The 18,009-nt window shown below is 36.3% G+C and overlaps 1 protein-coding gene across 1 annotated transcript; it reads right to left on the reverse strand.

Moving 5' to 3' along the window:
• Nucleotides 1-1,475: 1,475 nt before the first annotated feature.
• Nucleotides 1,476-17,915, reverse strand: LOC137407405 (START domain-containing protein 10-like). The gene is made up of 8 exons (XM_068094056.1): nt 17,804-17,915; nt 17,455-17,634; nt 16,752-16,899; nt 14,638-14,741; nt 11,005-11,122; nt 7,498-7,550; nt 4,739-4,850; nt 1,476-1,880 (listed from the first exon to the last, which is right to left on the reverse strand). Exons 2-8 carry the CDS (start codon nt 17,614-17,616, stop codon nt 1,756-1,758), a joined length of 822 nt encoding a protein of 273 aa, XP_067950157.1. The 5' UTR covers nt 17,617-17,634; nt 17,804-17,915; the 3' UTR covers nt 1,476-1,755.
• Between the last annotated feature and the right edge of the window lie 94 nt (nt 17,916-18,009).

The raw sequence follows: 18,009 nt of genomic DNA on the forward strand, positions 1-18,009 counted from the left end.
AATTTTTAAAACACAGTCAAAAATTGATACGTATAAATTAACAAAAATTGGCAGCGTAATGTTTTATATAAAAAAAACCACCAAAGTTAATTTGTTGTAGAGGTAGAGAAAACAACTCCTATAAAGCTCTCATTCCATTTTCTCTAATTCCATTTCTTAGATGATAAAGCAAGCAATTGAAGCATTTATCTACTTAGCAACGACAACTGAGCCCAAAATAGTTGTCACATAACATTGAGCAAAACGCCAAACATCAAAACTCTGGCTGATCGATAATTTTCTCATAAACCCCTATAACTCTTTAAAGGTAGACTTGCAACAAAATTCACATTACAGTTACCGGTATTTGGTATCAAAAGATTCACCATGCCTTACTCTGTTGTGTTGTAGGTGCCAAATATGTGGAAATGTGATTACAAGCTCTTAAAAGCTCAAAAACGAAGAGCCGCCGTAGATTGGAATCTCTTTATTTCGATGACGTAGCCACGAAATTTGGTTATTGCCGTGTCACGTGATGTTCTCACGTGAATTGAAAGGCCAATAAAAAGCTCAATATAAAACTTATCGTAGCACTAGTTTATGAAAAACACTTCAGGTTTTACCAAAGACCCCGTAAATATAAATGCTTGCTACTTTACAGTTTTGTTTCGGCTTGGTCTAATCGGCAATTCGTAATCTGATCATGTGACCCAATACTTCGCAAATAATTTCTGCAGCACTTTTCGATTATCACAGGTGACCGACAGGCTCGTCATGTTTATCAGACAATGCTATGTACTCCTTTGAGCAAAAGGTTAAAAAATTAAACGAATTTTTACAGTAAGTTATAAGATATCAGTGCTAAAAGTGACATCATTACAATGACGATAAAACAGACGCGTATAAGAACAATAGACATAGTTTTATTGAATGCGTGAAGTATGTTTGTAAAAATATGTCGACAAACAAGGTTGCATGAAAGTGTAAACAGAAACCATTTACCACAACTGCGTCACATTTGAGCCATTTTGGAAAGAGAATCCAAACTAGGGCGGTCTCGTGTGGCTGCGATTAACTGTTTGTTTTTTTAGCTTTTAAGAGCTTGTAATCACATTTCCACATATAATTGTTTAGTTTGCAGTTGCCCGTTTACAGCCATAGTGCCAATACGAGCGCCTTCCAACGCCCCCATCTAATTTTAATAAACTTTTTTAGAGATTTATACACATATTTGTTCAACATTTGCAACTTTTATCTAGGCCTATTCAAATAGAAGTTTCTAAAGTGCTAAATGCTTGCAATTGGACACTTGTTCTCAAAGGCCTGAACATAATGAAGCAAGTCTTACATGCCGCATCATAGCATTTCCATATACTGTAACTGCTTTCAAGTGTGCAACTCAACTATTTCAAATGAAAAACTATTTATTTATTCTGATTAGAGGGTTGCAAAAGAAGAGATTTCGTCTAAGAGCAAAGGAACATCAAAGTGATATAGCAAATGTTTGTTGAATATATTTGACATCTAATTTGTAGGCAAGAAATAGATGTTATTCAAAATAATAAAAATGTGAAATGTAAAAATAATGATATATGCTCCTTGACTATGAACATCATCAGAACAGTCAAAAGATAGAACTTCATCTATTTGAGAATTAGAGGCATTTCAATGTAAATGCTAATCGCTGCTGCGATAACATGATTAGCTGTTCAAAAAATGATGACACCAAAAAAGTTAATTTGAACAGGACGGAACCTAATAATAACGTAATGGAGATCAACTATCATCTTGTACGTCTTGCATCAGCGTGTTGTCATCATTTCCTGGGTCAGGATACTCCTCTGTCTCTTCCGAATTATTCAATTCATTCTCCAAACCAGTGTTCTCTACATCGTCCCAATCTACGATGAATACAAATTAACAGAATGAAAAACTTAAAATATCACAGCATTTTTCTGCATTTGCTAATATAAGTAGAAATATAAACTATAGATTATATCATGAATATATTTGGACTATCTACTAAATTATAGAGGAATTGAAAAGAAACTGGTGTTCTTCAGGCCAGTTTTTTCCAGATGCTCCAGTTTTTGAGTCCAAACTGATGTTAAGATAAGACCTTGACCTGAACATCGGTGATTCATGACAAGATAAATCTTATTTATTATGAAAACAGTAGTACGATGATCCATGGAAAGGCGGGACATATTGCTAATGATTGTCAGATACGTAGCCACATTTGAAAGCCTTAAAGGTTGACTTGACACAAAATTCACATTACAGTTATTTGGTATCGAAAGATTCGACATGTTTTACTCTGTTGTGTTGTAGGTGCAAAATATGTGGAAATGTGATTACAAGCTCTTAAAAGCTAAAAAACGAACGGTTGATTGCAGCCATCACGAAAACGCCGTAGATTGGAATCTCTTTATTTCGACGACATACTCAAACAATGTAGTTGTTGTTTATGATCGCGTGAACTTAAAGGCCAATAAAAGGCTCAATATAAAACGTCTTGTAGCACTAGTTTATGACAAACACTTCAGGTTCTACCAGAAAGCCCATATCAAATATAGATGCTCGCTACTTTACAGTTTTGTTTCGGCTGAGCCTAATCATCTAGTCAGAATCCGATCATGTGACTCATACCTCCTGCCAAACGGCACGAACAATTTCTGCAGCATTTTTTGACTATCACAGGTTACCAACAAGCTCGTCATGTTTACCAAAAGATGATATGCACTCCTTCGAGCCGAGGTTAAAAGATTAAATGAATTTTTATGGTAGGTTTTGAGATATCAGTACTCAAAATGACCGCATTACAATGAGGATAAAATAGACACGTAAGGGCAATACACATAGTTTTATTGAATGCGTGAAGTATATTTGTGAAAATATTTCGACGACTGAGGTTGCATGAAAGTGTAAACAGAAGCCATCGTGTCCAGCTACGTCCCATTTGAGCCGTTTTGGAAAGGGATTCCAGTCTACGGCGTTTTCGTGATGGCTGCGATTAACTGTTCGTTTTTGAACTTTTAAGAGCTTGTAATCACATTTCCACATATTTGACACCTACAACACAGCAGAGTAAAACATGGTGAATCTTTTGATACCAAATAACTGTAATGTGAATTTTGTTGCAAGTCAAACTTTAATTATGCAGATATTAGCTGCATCACAATATACAAATAATGGTATACAATTGAGAGTATACAAATGGCAGTATACAAACAACTACAGATAATTAGGTGAGTTTTAGTGAGTGGTCTCTCTAAGAACTGATGAAAATCACTCCTACTAATTTACAGTAGGACAACCTAAAAACTAAGCCAGTGAGCTCCTAACAATAATGCTAATTGTGATTAAGTAAGCGGTGTACATTGCCTATCGAAAGAATGTTAACCGAACAACTGCAAAGACACAATTTTAATTTCAAGGAACTTATCTACTTATCACCACTAACATGAATAAACTCGCTATAGATGAGATGAATTTCATGGAGAACTTGTTAATGAGATGTTGTCCAAATTCCTGAATACTTGTGTTGACCTGATATAGTTCTGGAATTTCCCAGTATTCAATAGCACGCACATAAAGCATAATATGTTTAGATGAAGTTGTCTTGGCTTGATTTCTATTAATCAATATTGTTCACACCAGTCAGCCATGAAAACAATACTGCTATGCTGTTATTGATCTATTTGTCAAACCTTATCTCTAGACAATCAAGGTTTTTAATAAACTGAGACAAACGGACTACTTGAGGCAAGCCCTGAAGAGCTACTAATTTACCTTGAGTATACAAATCGCAAGCACACAATCAATAAATGGTAACATAAATACTTTTTTCTTGTTAACATAATATGACGATGTATCTGAACCACTCTACATACAATTCTTGCTGCACAAACCCTCCTTATGATAATATATAAGTGAATTAGGACGTAGCATGAAACAGTCTCAACATTAAATATTTTCTATACTACCATGCATCACCCACACACTGACTAGTTGAACTACTACATGCTTAAAATGCTCATTTCCGATGGCTAAAGATGGCTTCCATTGTTGTAGGTTGCTGCGTGTATCATTACAGTCTTGAACATTGGCGTCTACTCACAAACGATGTTCCTAATCAACAATTATAAATCAAAACTTGTTTGAAATGTGAGCAGTATAATTAAATAGAATGATCTAGAACAAAGGATTCCTTTTTAGCGCCATTTCCTAGTTAGCATTAAAATGACTAGCTGCCACAGGTAGTTAGTTATTCACCTCAGGTGAATTACTTCTAACGTATTGTTTTGGTAAATTGTGATGTAGACAAAGAACAAAAATCTAATTCATTGGAAAAAATGCTTACCGGATACCTTTTAGCAAAGTCACAAAACTTATAACCAATAACTGTTGCAATAATACTGGATGCGAAGCATGAAATTACAAATTGTCTTCTCTGTCATTCTAAGCAGCAAATAAACAGACAACTCGATTTGTCTTTCACTGTAGTTGATGAACCTAAGCAAATGCTGATCGTTCCATTCGAGCATTCAAGAAACTGGTGATGAACTCGGCGAATGATCATTGTAAATGAGTTATTTGGCTAGAAGGGAAAGACGACTCATGAAAATATCATGTTTAAATATCTGATCCTCCATTCATAATTAAAAAATTTCAGCTTTAATACATCCTTTTTACATATTATTTATTATTTACCCCATTAAGGAGTTTTATAAGAGAGTGTCCATGTGACATCACATACCTATCAAATCTGTAGTGTTCTGATCAGGCCAGAGCCATGGCATATGTTCTGGATCATTCTTCTTCTTCCAAGACTCATAGCCCCTACTAGCCTTTAACATGCGCTGTAGCACCTGGGTGAAAATATCACAGCCATGCACTACCCAGAAACCATCAATACCATAGACATACAACAGGGCAAGTACAGCTATATTACAGCCAAATATCACACAGATAGCAGCAATACCACAGCCATATACCACACAGAATACAGCAATACTACAGCCATATACCACACAGAAGACAGCAATATTACAGCCATACAACAGACAGAATACCGCAACACCACAGCCATATACTACACAAAATACAGCAATATCACAGCCATACAACAGACAGAATACAACATTACCACACAGAATACAGCAATATCACAGCCATACACCACACAGAATACAACATTACCACACAGAATACAGCAATACCACAGCCATATACCACACAGAATACAGCAATACCACAGCCATATACAACACAGAATACAGCAATACCACAGCCATATACAACACAGAATACAGCAATACCACAGCCATATACCACACAGAATACAGCAATACCACAGCCATATACAACACAGAGTACAGCAATACCACAGCCATATACCACACAGAATACAGCAATACCACAGCCATATACCTCACAGAATACAGCAATACCACACCCATATACAACACAGAATACAGCCATACCACAGCCATATATATATACTACTAAGAAACAATCAACACTGTCATTCAACACAAAGCCCATTGTATTGAATCATCCCTTATACAAATTCAGATGATATAGACAATTTGGCATTTGTTGGCATAGCCTAGCGAGGCATTCAGATCTCATGTCTGAATTCAGCACTTTTCCTGAGCCTGCATTTTCCCAGTAGTAATTTTAGCAAGTGGGCAATATTACTATTAGTAAAATATGAATGATATTTTGGTATAAATAGCAATTTTAAAAATTACTATTAGAAATATTACTAGGATCCATGTAAGTATAAACCCACTATTCATTTTATGACATTTAGGAATTCCAGCCATCCCTACTTACACCCACACTACACCTTTAACAGCATACCCTAGGACACTTATGTATTCGCCTCATCTAACTTTCGCCTTTTCGCGGAGTCATCCTCTCGCGAAAATGTCATGAGCTAAACTATCATAACGAATGAGCAAAAATGCGAACTTAAATAGCTTTGTTTATTGATAGTCCAAGAAACAAATGGCAGCAAGCGATCAAATTGCATCATCGATATCGGCCACACAATTCTACCTGCGGTTCACAATTCCAAACTAGTCCCAAATTGAAAAAAATTTTCTTACCAGTGAACTGGACCTGAGGAATCTAATTATGTTTGTTCCACTGCATTTATTTTCACATCACTATATTTTCGAACTCATCAGAGCTGCGAAATTAAGTTGGGGCGAAATTTTACTCTGTATGCTACTCACGAAACTAAATACTAACGAAATATAAGTGTCCTAGGGTAGCTAATAAAAATTACGTCACACACTTGCACCTGTAGCTTTCCACCACAGTCTACTGCAGAAGCTTAAAATAATATAAAGCGATAAATAAATAAACAGTCTGTGTATAATAATATTCTACAGAATACGTAGTCTGATGAATACTATTATATACAAGTACTTTAAAATAAACTTACACAAGGTTTTGGCAGATTTTATCAGAAAGTATCAGCCTTTTTCTATCATTTCTGATTGTTTTTGGTGTTTGAGGTGATCTGACTGCCAGGATGTTTCGAGGTTAAAATCAACAAAACTTGATCACAGTTAAAACACTCAACAAAAAAAGCACAACGCCCCGACTAGCTATGCCATTGCGTATTATGGGCTTCATCACTCTTCCAGTTTTTTTTCTTTTGCCTAACTAATTTGGTTGATGAAAATAAATCACAAATCACAAAAATCACAAATCGCTGAGCTTCAAGTGAAAGTGTGATTATGACATCTATGGTTGCACTTCAGCAGAGATACCAGCAGAATAGAGACTCTTGACACAGCCACTTGAATGCTATAGCCGATATCAACTATAGCAACAATAACAACTAGTGACATCCTTTCATCGTGTTATTTCTCTTCTGAGTGTTTTAACTGCAATCAAGTTTGATCGATTTTAATCTTGAAACATCCTGGCAGTCAGAACACCTTAAACATAAAAACAATCACAAATGATATAAAAATATCGATACTTTTTGATATAATCTACAAAATTTTTTGCAAAAGTTCATTTTTATAGCAACAAATAGAAATGCTTTGAACACTTTTTGGTCTTTTTACTAAATTTCACTAACAAAAGGTACTTTGAGATAAAATCTACTAAAATTTGGCCTAAGTTCATTTTAAATCCAACAATTTGATATCACTCGCCTTTGAGTGTAATAATCCAGTTAGCCATTTTAAATTTGCTTTGAAATAAATAAATTTTGACTTATGAATGTCTTGATGTGAGCCGTAAATAATCTAGGTCGTAAATTGCCTGTACAGACCATCAGCTGTCATAATAGCCATACCCTCGGCTATAGACTTCCTATTAGACAACTACTTATGTAATGTCACTGATTTATTAGACAGGTCAAAAGGTCAACTTCAAGTAAATATTTAACCCGTACACTCTCAGCCACAACAGACAGTATAAACATTTATTTCAAGTTTCTACATGAGCCGAAAGTTCACTACACTTTATAGTATACTAGAGCAGACGTACCTTGGGTGCAACCACTGTGACTAGTTTGTTGGTCAGCCAAGCTGGGATATTGCCTGTAAAAATAGATACGACAAGTTGATATGATAGAGCCATGACAAAAAATGAAGAAAAACTTTAATTCTACCTTTCACAGTCAAATTGTGACTTACCAACATCTATCTCTACATAAACATTCTGTAATATATTACATACAATTCTATAAGGGAATATGTGGTAAAAAGTGAAAATATTAAAATAAAAACATTAACTAAGTATAACAGAATAACACGAGTAAATTATTCTAATTTACTTGTGTTATTCTATCACTTACTCTGGCCCAGAACCTATACATTATCAAGCTTAAACTTCTGTTATGCCTTTTTTAGTTAAAATAACGATAAAACGTCTAAAATCGTATTTTTACTGTTTATTACTTCATTACTGTGCTTTTACGCATGGTTTAAACTTTTACATAGTTCTATAAAATGAGTTTCCTTTAATGCTATTTGTAATTGGTCAGCATTTTTCATGCACTAGGACGAATCATACAAATTACAACCTTTGCTTTAATGATAGCCGTGTCCGTCAACCCGTCTCTTCATCTGAAGGAGAAAATAGGAAAAAATATGCCAGACCAAATAGAACTCAGATATCGGCTTACCAGCCAGGCGCACTACCGACTGCGCTCCTCGACTACCTTGCATCATGGCGGAATAATTGTGCACATACTTAATACAAACGATGAAGCCTCACAGCGCATGGGACTATCAGGTTACTAGTATTTATTTAGTAAGAATATTTGTTACAACATACCACTGTTTTGACATACGAAACAAATATTGGAACAGATTAAATCTGTTTTGTGTGTTGAAGTTTGACAACTACAACAAATTGAAATAGAAAGCAAAGACTACAGCATGTACCAAATGTGTGGGGGCAGCACTATGTCAAGAACCTGCAGACGTTGTCAAACAACTTTTTGCTCACGAGTGTAGTACATGACAATATGCATTATAGCCAAGCATATGCTACCTGTAAAATTTTAGGTGATAAGACTAGCCTGGGATTCAACGTAAACCATTTAAATTCAATGCAAAAAGATGGCTAGTATTTCTCACCGATGTGTTCTTGCATAAAACCCAATGCATACTACCCAGGCATGTGATTTTGGTAATAGGCTTCTTGAAATAGCAAAACTGTCAAGTGTAAATGTGAAAAATGCCTTGGAGCAATGAGATTAAGTCATCCAGCCCCTTGACTCTCTCAAATTAGTAAACCCTGATAAGCTCCACAGGTTGTGAACATTACATGGCTCAGTGATAAGAGGGCACTTTGACCTTTCCACAAACAGCTGTTCAGCGGAGCAACAGCGGTCACCTTACAAGCCCCAAGGGTCACCATTACATCACAGAGAGTGTTCTCTACCAGACACTCGCTCACTAGTAACTGAGTTTGACCTTTGTGCAGAAGACACCTCACCACAAGCTTCAGGGTCAAGTTCTAAGAGGAATGCTCATTAGCTTGCTTGTTGAAGGTTATCTTTCCTGTAAACCATTTAAACAGGAAGTGCCCTGTGATGTCAAGCAAGCTAATCTGCTTTAGGTAGCTCTACGCTAATTGTGACAATGCAATGATTATGTGACGTCTTTTCCCTACGGGTTATGAGCTTTCCTCGTACAGTATCCAGCCACTTCCTCAATCCACTCGAAAGAAGGCTTCATCTCAGACTATGCTTTGTGCTTTGCCTTATGCAATGGCTAGAATGTGCGCTTGGCAAAATCCTATTTTTTACTAATATAATAGCAAAATTAAAACTATCTCGTTAGGGAGAAAGCCAGGTGTTGAAATCTATCAAGAAATGATTAAGTTCTGTTTCATCCGACTTTAGCGATTAACACCCACTTTCAGATGCATTAGTAACGCATTAGTAACGTGTGCAGAACCATTGCAAAAGCTTGTTGATGTATTGGCCAATCACAATTGGCTAAGCTTTATGGGACAGAACTCCATGCACAACTTGAAAATATGAAGTTGTTTTGACAGACACTGTGTGACAGCACGCAGTGAAACTCGAGACTCCCATTTAAACAAGCTGAGTGTCCATTTGTCAAGCACATAATTCCAACTTGACTTTCTCATCAAGCATTATTCACAAACATACTAACAGTGATGCACGACTCGACTCGTATATATCGTATATCAATACCAAACAAATCTATATATTGTTAGTTAGAAATGCAGTAGTAGAATATTTCCAGAACTGAAGAGACACCAGCCGGAGGTCAGCTGGTATGTTAGCTTGGATAGTTGTATGTTCACGCCCAGTTGGCCATTTTTATGAATAATTTTTAAAAATTAATTTTTTTATTATTAAAATAACTCAATCTATTTTTACCAACTCTTAATGTGGTGCATTGATATATAGACAGAAAAGTGTAGTAGATAGATGATAGATACAGATAGATATGAACTTCATTATCACCAGTCAATGCCGGCCGCTTAAGACAAATTAAACCATGAGACAAAAAAAGTAATGATCACTAAGGTAAATTATGCATATTGGAAGAAATACGTTTTTTTGCACAACCCTGCTCGATAAAATGTGAATTATCAAGGCATTGGTGTTTGGTATAGGGTGTAGTGGATTTTCTGAGAATGTAGCAATGTTAATGGATGGTCAGGTAGACTGGAGATACGACCTGAGTATTGTAGAGAGCAGATATCTAAAACATAGCTAGCCCTTCAGTGTTAAGGATGCCTTTGTTTAAGGCTGGTTCACACTATTTCGCTGTATCTCAGCATTGATACCACAATACTTTGTCGATTGTCAATGATAACAATGTTCATACTATCGAATACTCCGTGACGTAGTGTTCACATTTTTCTTTTTAATTTCTCTCGACAGTACCTCTTTGTTTCCGCGTGCTTGAATCAAATACTAGTCTCGCAGCAACTATAATAAACAGAAATAAATCCCGCCATTCGCGACCGCGAATTATTATAACCGCAATGGTTCACATTGAAAAGGCTGTCGTCATCACTCAGCGAAATATCGGGAAAGTTTGACAGCTGTGAACTTTCCGGATGTAACCCCGTTGTTTCGCCGATGCCATTGGTTTATGCCGCGCGTGGTCTGCTGTATTCGCTCAGATACCTGTATTTATGACGATAATCGTCGAAAGGACATACAGCAATATAGTGTGAATCAGCCTTCAGATGTTTGACTTGCTGGCTTTAGACTTGCTGGCTTTAGACAACTAGAGGTAGCCTTAGCTACATTTTCAATTTTCAATCCCAGATAACAGAACTGCTGACCAAGTTCATCCATCAACCAAAGGGATTAGAGAAAGTTGAGTCTCAAATCATCTGACATTCCCTAGCAATAGCCTGAGAAATAAAATGCTCACACCACTACGGGCTCTGGTCCAGAAGGCCAAAAGACCAAGGCATTATACTAAAGCCCTAATCACCACACTGCATCAACAAAGACCGCAAAGGCAAGTAATGAACTTTGGATAATGTACCAACCTCCAGGATTTGATTGTGTAATGTAGGTAAATTTTGTAGACTTTGGCCCTGTAGATTCCATGACATAACCTGTATAGTAGGAGGTGCCCCTAATCACACCTTTGCGGGAAGGCTCTTTCTGCAATATTACCAGCAGATGGTATTATTTAGTACAAAAGACCATTGTATGCCAAGTTACAATTAATAGCCGCATTAACTAGCCAAACAAAACTCTGAAACCTAGCAAATACGTGTCAACAGATGGTGTAAGCTAGGCCTTATAAACTAAACCGAAGATAGCAATGTGGGAGCCCTACTGTCCAGGCTTAGCTAAAAAGCTTTTGCCACTGCGAGGAACGACCAGCTAGCGTAAGGTGCTAGCGCAAAATGCTTGCCGATGAGTCATGCTTAATAAATTATAATTATACGTATTAGAAGACAAAATCAAAGCGTCATTTAAGAATGAATCAAATTTTTAAAACAGGAAGCAAACTCATCCATGTTGTCGTCCTTAGTAACGAGCAACAGACTAGATGTATATATAAGGATGAGACCGGCCTTACCACACCCAGCAGTCTTATATGTACTAGTTCCCTGGCAATCTCTAGTGCTGTGAGAAGTTGCCAGGAGTGCCAATAAAACACAGAGAGTAAGGATACTAACAACTAGTCTAATATATTAAAAGGTGAACGATTAGCCCATGCATGAGAGTACTGGGTGGCTAAGCCAGATGTCACGAGTTCGAATCTTGTATGATACAATCTTTTTGCAAAATCTCAACTGTGGCTTAGGACAGACTAGTAAAGATTAGTTACTAGTACCCTTAACTGTCCAGTGTGCCGTGAGAGATCATCAGGTGTGACGATAAAGCACAGATAATATGTAGTCTATATACACAACTAAGAAATGCTCAAAAAGGAATTATTTGCGTGAGTAGGAGCGTGCAGGGCGGCAAAGCCAAATGTTGCAGGATCGAATCTTGTACGATTCATTTTTTTTAATGAAGTCCAACCATAGGCTTCGGACAGTCAAACGGACGCAGCTATTATTATAGTAAAAATTGCTCTATGATCCATAGAGTCTAACATGAAGGCGCTATAAAACCTAAGACGCGGCCTTGGTAAAACTATAACCGGGCGGTAAAATATAGGACATGATTCATTGTCCTATATAAGCAGCCCTTCACACATATGTTGGCATGTCAGTGATCTATTCACGCTGTTTACAGCACAGCAATAACATCAAAAGCCAAACACTGAAATCCGGCTGGCTAGTGACCCTACAACCCATTATATCTCTCAAACTAGAACACTCTGATAGATCATAATCCACACCAAGTATTTGTATAAAACTTGAGATAATTTGAGAAACCACCCCCATTTAACAATGATTCGCATTGGATTCCTCAGTAAACGAAATATTTAGTTTTTGTTATTGAAGGTATCATACGCTTTGCGACAGAAATCATGAGTGCTACTTGTATACTAGTCCAAGCAGACAAGCACTGAGGGCTTCATTTTCTGGTTGAACGTGAAAAAGAACCCAAGCATCGCCAAGTTTACCGCCAGTTATCAATAAATTAATAGTAATAGATAACAAGAATAAGGAAGTAACCGTGTAGAATATAATCACCAGTATAGTAGCCTGTAAACCTAGTGGTTGTGATACCACTATCATCTAGAAATGATAAAATTTGCTACAACCTTCTCTGACTTTACAGAACCCTGACTAAAATAACTTCATCAAAGGAATACTGACTTTAACGAGAGATATCTTGGAAGCATAGAAGATGTAAAGATTGTATAAACTGATTTCTATAGCATTATACAAACGCAGTCTCAATCTCAGTAAACAACCATTGTATTAGAGTAAGCTAAGTTTCCGGAGTGTCAGATGAAGGTCATTTGATAAGATTGTGCAGACGAATTGGTGAGTTAAGATGCCTTAACTGACTCGTATAAAGCTGCCAAACTTGCAGGCAAGTTGTTATAGATCAACTTATACAAAATTTCAGTAGATTTTATCAGAAAGTATAAGTATTTTTCTATCCTTGGTGATTGTTTTGATGTATGAAGTGATCTAACAGGTAGGTTTCAAGATAAAAAGCGACAAAACTGGATCATGGTTCAAACGCTCAGTAGACAAATATGGGTGTCATTAGTTTCTATCATTGCTATAGTTGCTATCATTGCTATAGTTGCTATCATTGCTATAGTTGCTATCATTGCTATAGTTGCTATCATTGCTATAGTTGCTATCATTGCTATAGTTGCTATCATTGCTATAGTTGCTATCATTGCTATAGTTGTTATCATTGCTATAGTTGCTATCATTGCTATAGTTGCTATCGGCAACTATAGCAATGATTTTCAAAATACTAGGATTCTATTTAACTCAGGTTGCAGCATTACATCTATCTATTCTGTTGGTCTCTTTGTCTAAGTGCAGCTACAGAGGCCATAATCACACATTCGCTTGATCTGAACGTTTCAACCGTGATCAAGTTTTATCAATGTTAATCTTGAAACATTCTGGTAGTCACATCACTTCTAACATCGAAAACAATCACAAATGATAGACAAATACCGGCAGTTTCTGATGAGATCTACTAAAATTTGGTGTAAGTTCATTTTCAAGTACTATGAAGATTATGGATAGCAGAGAGTTTTTTTTCAACTTCAAAAGGGATTAAAAATGTAAAGCTGAGTGGGGGAAGCTAAATCTGCCACTAATTGTGGCAGTCACGTAGGAGTCTTCAAAAGACCTTACTCATCACATCAGAAATGATTGTGTGGAGCTCTTTTATGGATGCTGTTGTGAAACACCTTATAGCAGTTATGATACGCCTTACAGTGTTTATGAAACATCTTATAGCTGTTGTAAAACATCTTATAGCTGTTATAAAACACCTTATAGCTGTAATGAAACACCTTATAGCTGTTATGAATCACCTTATATCAAGGACCTCTAGGGAACACTACTGTAACCTGAAACACGAGTCACCTTTCATATGTTAAAAACATCATTTTCCACATGTGCAAATCTGGGTATCATTTTATGTTCTCAAATCCTATTAGGGAGACACTGTTGCTGTCTCAATAAATCTTTTGCCCCTCAATACAAATACAAATTAAGAATGATAGCCTCAAGTCAAGGTTACTCATATGTCGAATAATAACTAACTGACACACTTGGCTGTCCCGTGCACCATGAGAGATCATAATGAGTAATAAGTATGTACATAATTACTTCATGAAGCGGCAAGGCAGCCTAGTAGTGTCATGGTTATGGTGCCGGTCTCTAAATTGGAGTATATGAGTTCAATTCCCGTGTAATGCAATTTTTCTACACTCTTAGAGTGACTTCGTACAAACGGGCACTGCTCTTATTACAGTAAAGATTGATATACATGTATGTAATGTCGTACAGCGTTCAGGAATTATCTTACCATGCTTTTTGCTGTAAGCCATCTCAAAATAAATGTGTCTCACCGTTTGGTATAGCCGAGCCGTTGGACGATTAACGGCCATGTCCATAAAATTGCAACTTGGAAATTTTATTTTAAGGTCACTGCTAAGAAATGATTATAGTCTAAAGCTCATGAGTATTCTTGATAGTAAGCTGCTGCGACGAAAGACAGCTTCAGGCTCATACCTTGTGATAGACAGAATGGTTCATTATCATGTACTTTCCCCCAGATACTTTCCAAGATCTCTGAGTAACAAAGTCTCGGTTCCTTAGAGGTGATGGGGTTTTCACTGCAATTGCAAAACATAGCATTGAGGAACAACATCTAAATATGCTTTCCTGGCAAAATACTACATTATCTCTGTCATCGCAATAGGATAACTAAAACTACAACAAAAGGAAGTACTTTGATCATAAGCCCGGTTCAAAGAGATTTAAACCTTTTCATGGCAGAAGAGTCCTGAGGTAGATAAATGGCCTTAAAGATGCCCTAAATATGCTTTTTTTCAGGAGAACACAAAATCACCTCACCAAAAGTCACCAATTCCACCAGTTTGCTATTCCATATATTATCACTGTCAAAGATAATCGTTAGTGCAACTAATAAAAATTAAAAATGATTCTATGACCACAATTTAGATATTTCTATTACCGCATATCTGACAGTTGGATGAGCCATAGTGCTCACTTGTGACACAGAAAGTTACAACTAAACTCCGTATATATAATACTCAATAATATTCTACATTTATTACTGTACTCATTCTCATATATATCCCAGAGCTCTTAGGGGATACAGATTGTTTGAGAAAGATTTGGGAAGAAAGTTATCTAAACAGCTCTTTTCAGTTTGACTCAACTCAAATTTGAACTAAAGCGAATAACAGCTTTGAGATTGAGAAAAAGTTAAAATTATTGTTAGGTTCATTGCTAAGTTCATTGACCTTTCTGAAACCAAACTGATAAAGAACCAGGCAATAGATAATCATTGGGTTGCACCAGGCAATTTAGTATCTCCAAGTCTTTCAAGATGTAATTTATGTCACATATTTATTGCTTTCAGCGGTAAAGACGAGAGCCTTTCAGAACAACCTTAAAAATTGCTTATTCGTGAGTTAATCAACCATGCAGTACTGAGAGTCCACATTATACGACAAGAACAAGATAAAGAATAACTAAGAATACACGCTGTACAGTGGATGAAAAAGAGTAGATGACAGCGCATAGCTAGTCTGTGAATACTCTGTGTTGGCTAGTTTTTATCTACTTACAGTAACTACCTCCACATAAATAAAAATGCATATCAGAGATTTTACCAAGTAATCTGATGATAACCAGTCATGCCTATTATGATGAAATGCCCGTACCAAGTCGACCTTTGCATATGGTTTGTTACCATGACTGGATTATGGCTTCTAGCTCATGTAACCAGGTTCAAGTAAGATCCAGGATGCCATCGTAATGCAATTGATTTCGATGTTTTACAACAGGCACAGCACTGCATTATATACTAGCTCTCCGAGTGGTATATCACCATGCTTCTAAACGATAGATAGAACATAGAAACCACTATCTATAAATAGATAGCCTAGTTATATACTATTACCTTTTCAATATAACAAAACCTTCTTATAATGCTTCTTTTTTTTAGATAATTACTATCAAATAAGGCCTCCCTTTAAGTGTTAGCTTGTAAGTAGCCCATTGTCAGAATCATCGGACTTCATAAAAAAACTGTTCTTAATCCTATTGGTCTATATAATGAAATAGCTTCTCTGTGAAAATTATGAACGAACATGTTAGGGTAATTTACGGCAAGTCGCACACACGAAAAACTAATCCATTCAAATCAATTTAGTTTTCCAGAACATTTTCAAAGCAACTTTGATATCACAAAATTTTTCAAAGGACAATTCAACAAGACACTTTTTAAGTTGAAAAAAGAAATTAGATTTTTAAAATACTAGGATTTGAAGGACTAACACCCAAATTTGAAAAGAAAATACTGAATATTTTTGTATCTTCTACTATTTAAAGATCTTTAATATTTTAAAAGACAAGTCATGAAGACTCATAAAATGTTGGTTTGGCCAGAGTGAAGAAAGTAACTTACTCTTACTACTGTTGATAATATCATCTAAAGTAGATGTAAATAAATGAGTTTGAAGACCTACAATCTAACACTATGTAAACCATGCAGTGCAATGCATTTGACTACTGGCAAAGGTACAAAAGGAGTAGGGTAGAGCTGTAATAAATAGAAAGTAAACCCAAAATCCTGCTATGACTGTGATACGCACCCTGATAATATCCTATATCATTCTCTGCGTCGATGACACAGATCTCCTTTGAGGAACACATCTGTTTATCCCATACTGCTCGATATTTAGCATCATGCAGTGCGTTATACATGGTCGCTGCTGGCAATTCTGATACATCTGCAGTTACCTGTACATTTGACAAAAGAAGGCAACTTATACATGTGGCAAAAAAGGCATTCTGGGCACATAAAGAAATGAAAAGCAAGTCTTAAAGCTCCTAGTAATCACAAATGCGCAAAAAGGTGAAATTAGCAGTCAAAATCAAATTTAGCAACTAGAATAACAAAGAACATTGTACGAGGTTTTTACAGCACTATTTGCTATGAAAATTCAGTTATAGGTTAATCTACTCTTGGCTTTAAGATAACCTTATCAGGCCTACTTGTACGTAAGAACACCAGATATTGAAGGAGCAAATAAACAAAAAAATTGAATAGGTACGCGAAACCAATTTTTACGATTTACAACTATCATCCAATGATTGAGGATCAAGACACACTACAATTAAAATGAAACCATTGCACTAGGAATATTTTAGCAAACACACCCACATTTTCTCGATGTACAAACTTCCTAGAATTAAGTTTGTGGGTATCATGCATGACAAAAATGATATTAACCATCAAAGAAAGCAGGTCAATAAAATAGCTTATTCATTATTATAGGAATACAAGAAACTCACCTTGATCATTTTAAAATTGCTCAGCTCATTAGTTCGCGTGAACACCGAGCAAAATGACTTTTTGACACGGAGCTCCCAACCTCCATCTGTGTCGGATTGGGCGAGCTGAATGAGACGATCAAAGTCCGAAGCTTCTGCAGGTCGCACCTCTCCGACTTCCATATCAACACGGTATTCTAACTAGCATAGAAAAGAACCAAACATATATTAAACCGACGCCTGCAGCTTAGCTTATGAAGCTGAGTAGTCCTAGATGGTCTACAAAACCTGATAAAAACTAATCAAACTTGACAGAAAAAATGCATTACTCCGCAAAAGCAAGTTCGAATATTATACTTTAAAACCTTACAGATAAAATTTCGCAGATATGGCACTGGAAATAATAAGAAAGTGAATCAGTAACCGGGAGCGGCGTACTCTGATATCACTTCTGTCGACTACTAGCAACTACTGTAACAAGCGTCTCGTATTAGATAGTATTCGTATTACGTGGTAGCGGTGGCCTTGCATAAGCCTCGGTTCATCAATAGTTGGGTTCTTTAAAATCCATACTCA

The sequence above is a fragment of the Watersipora subatra genome, chromosome 10, assembly GCF_963576615.1.
Source record: "Watersipora subatra chromosome 10, tzWatSuba1.1, whole genome shotgun sequence".
NCBI classification, from domain to species: domain Eukaryota; kingdom Metazoa; phylum Bryozoa; class Gymnolaemata; order Cheilostomatida; family Watersiporidae; genus Watersipora; species Watersipora subatra.

Bases quoted from the DNA above. Each gene is read 5' to 3' on its own strand.
- LOC137407405 (XM_068094056.1), bottom strand. From the start codon at position 17,616: ATGGAAGTCGGAGAGGTGCGACCTGCAGAAGCTTCGGACTTTGATCGT. The intron at 16,900-17,454 runs GTGAGTTTCTTG...TCAAATGTACAG, and splicing joins GCAATTTTAAAATGATCAAG to GTAACTGCAGATGTATCAGA. The intron at 1,881-4,738 runs GTATGTGATGTC...TATTCATCGTAG, and splicing joins GAACACTACAGATTTGATAG to ATTGGGACGATGTAGAGAAC.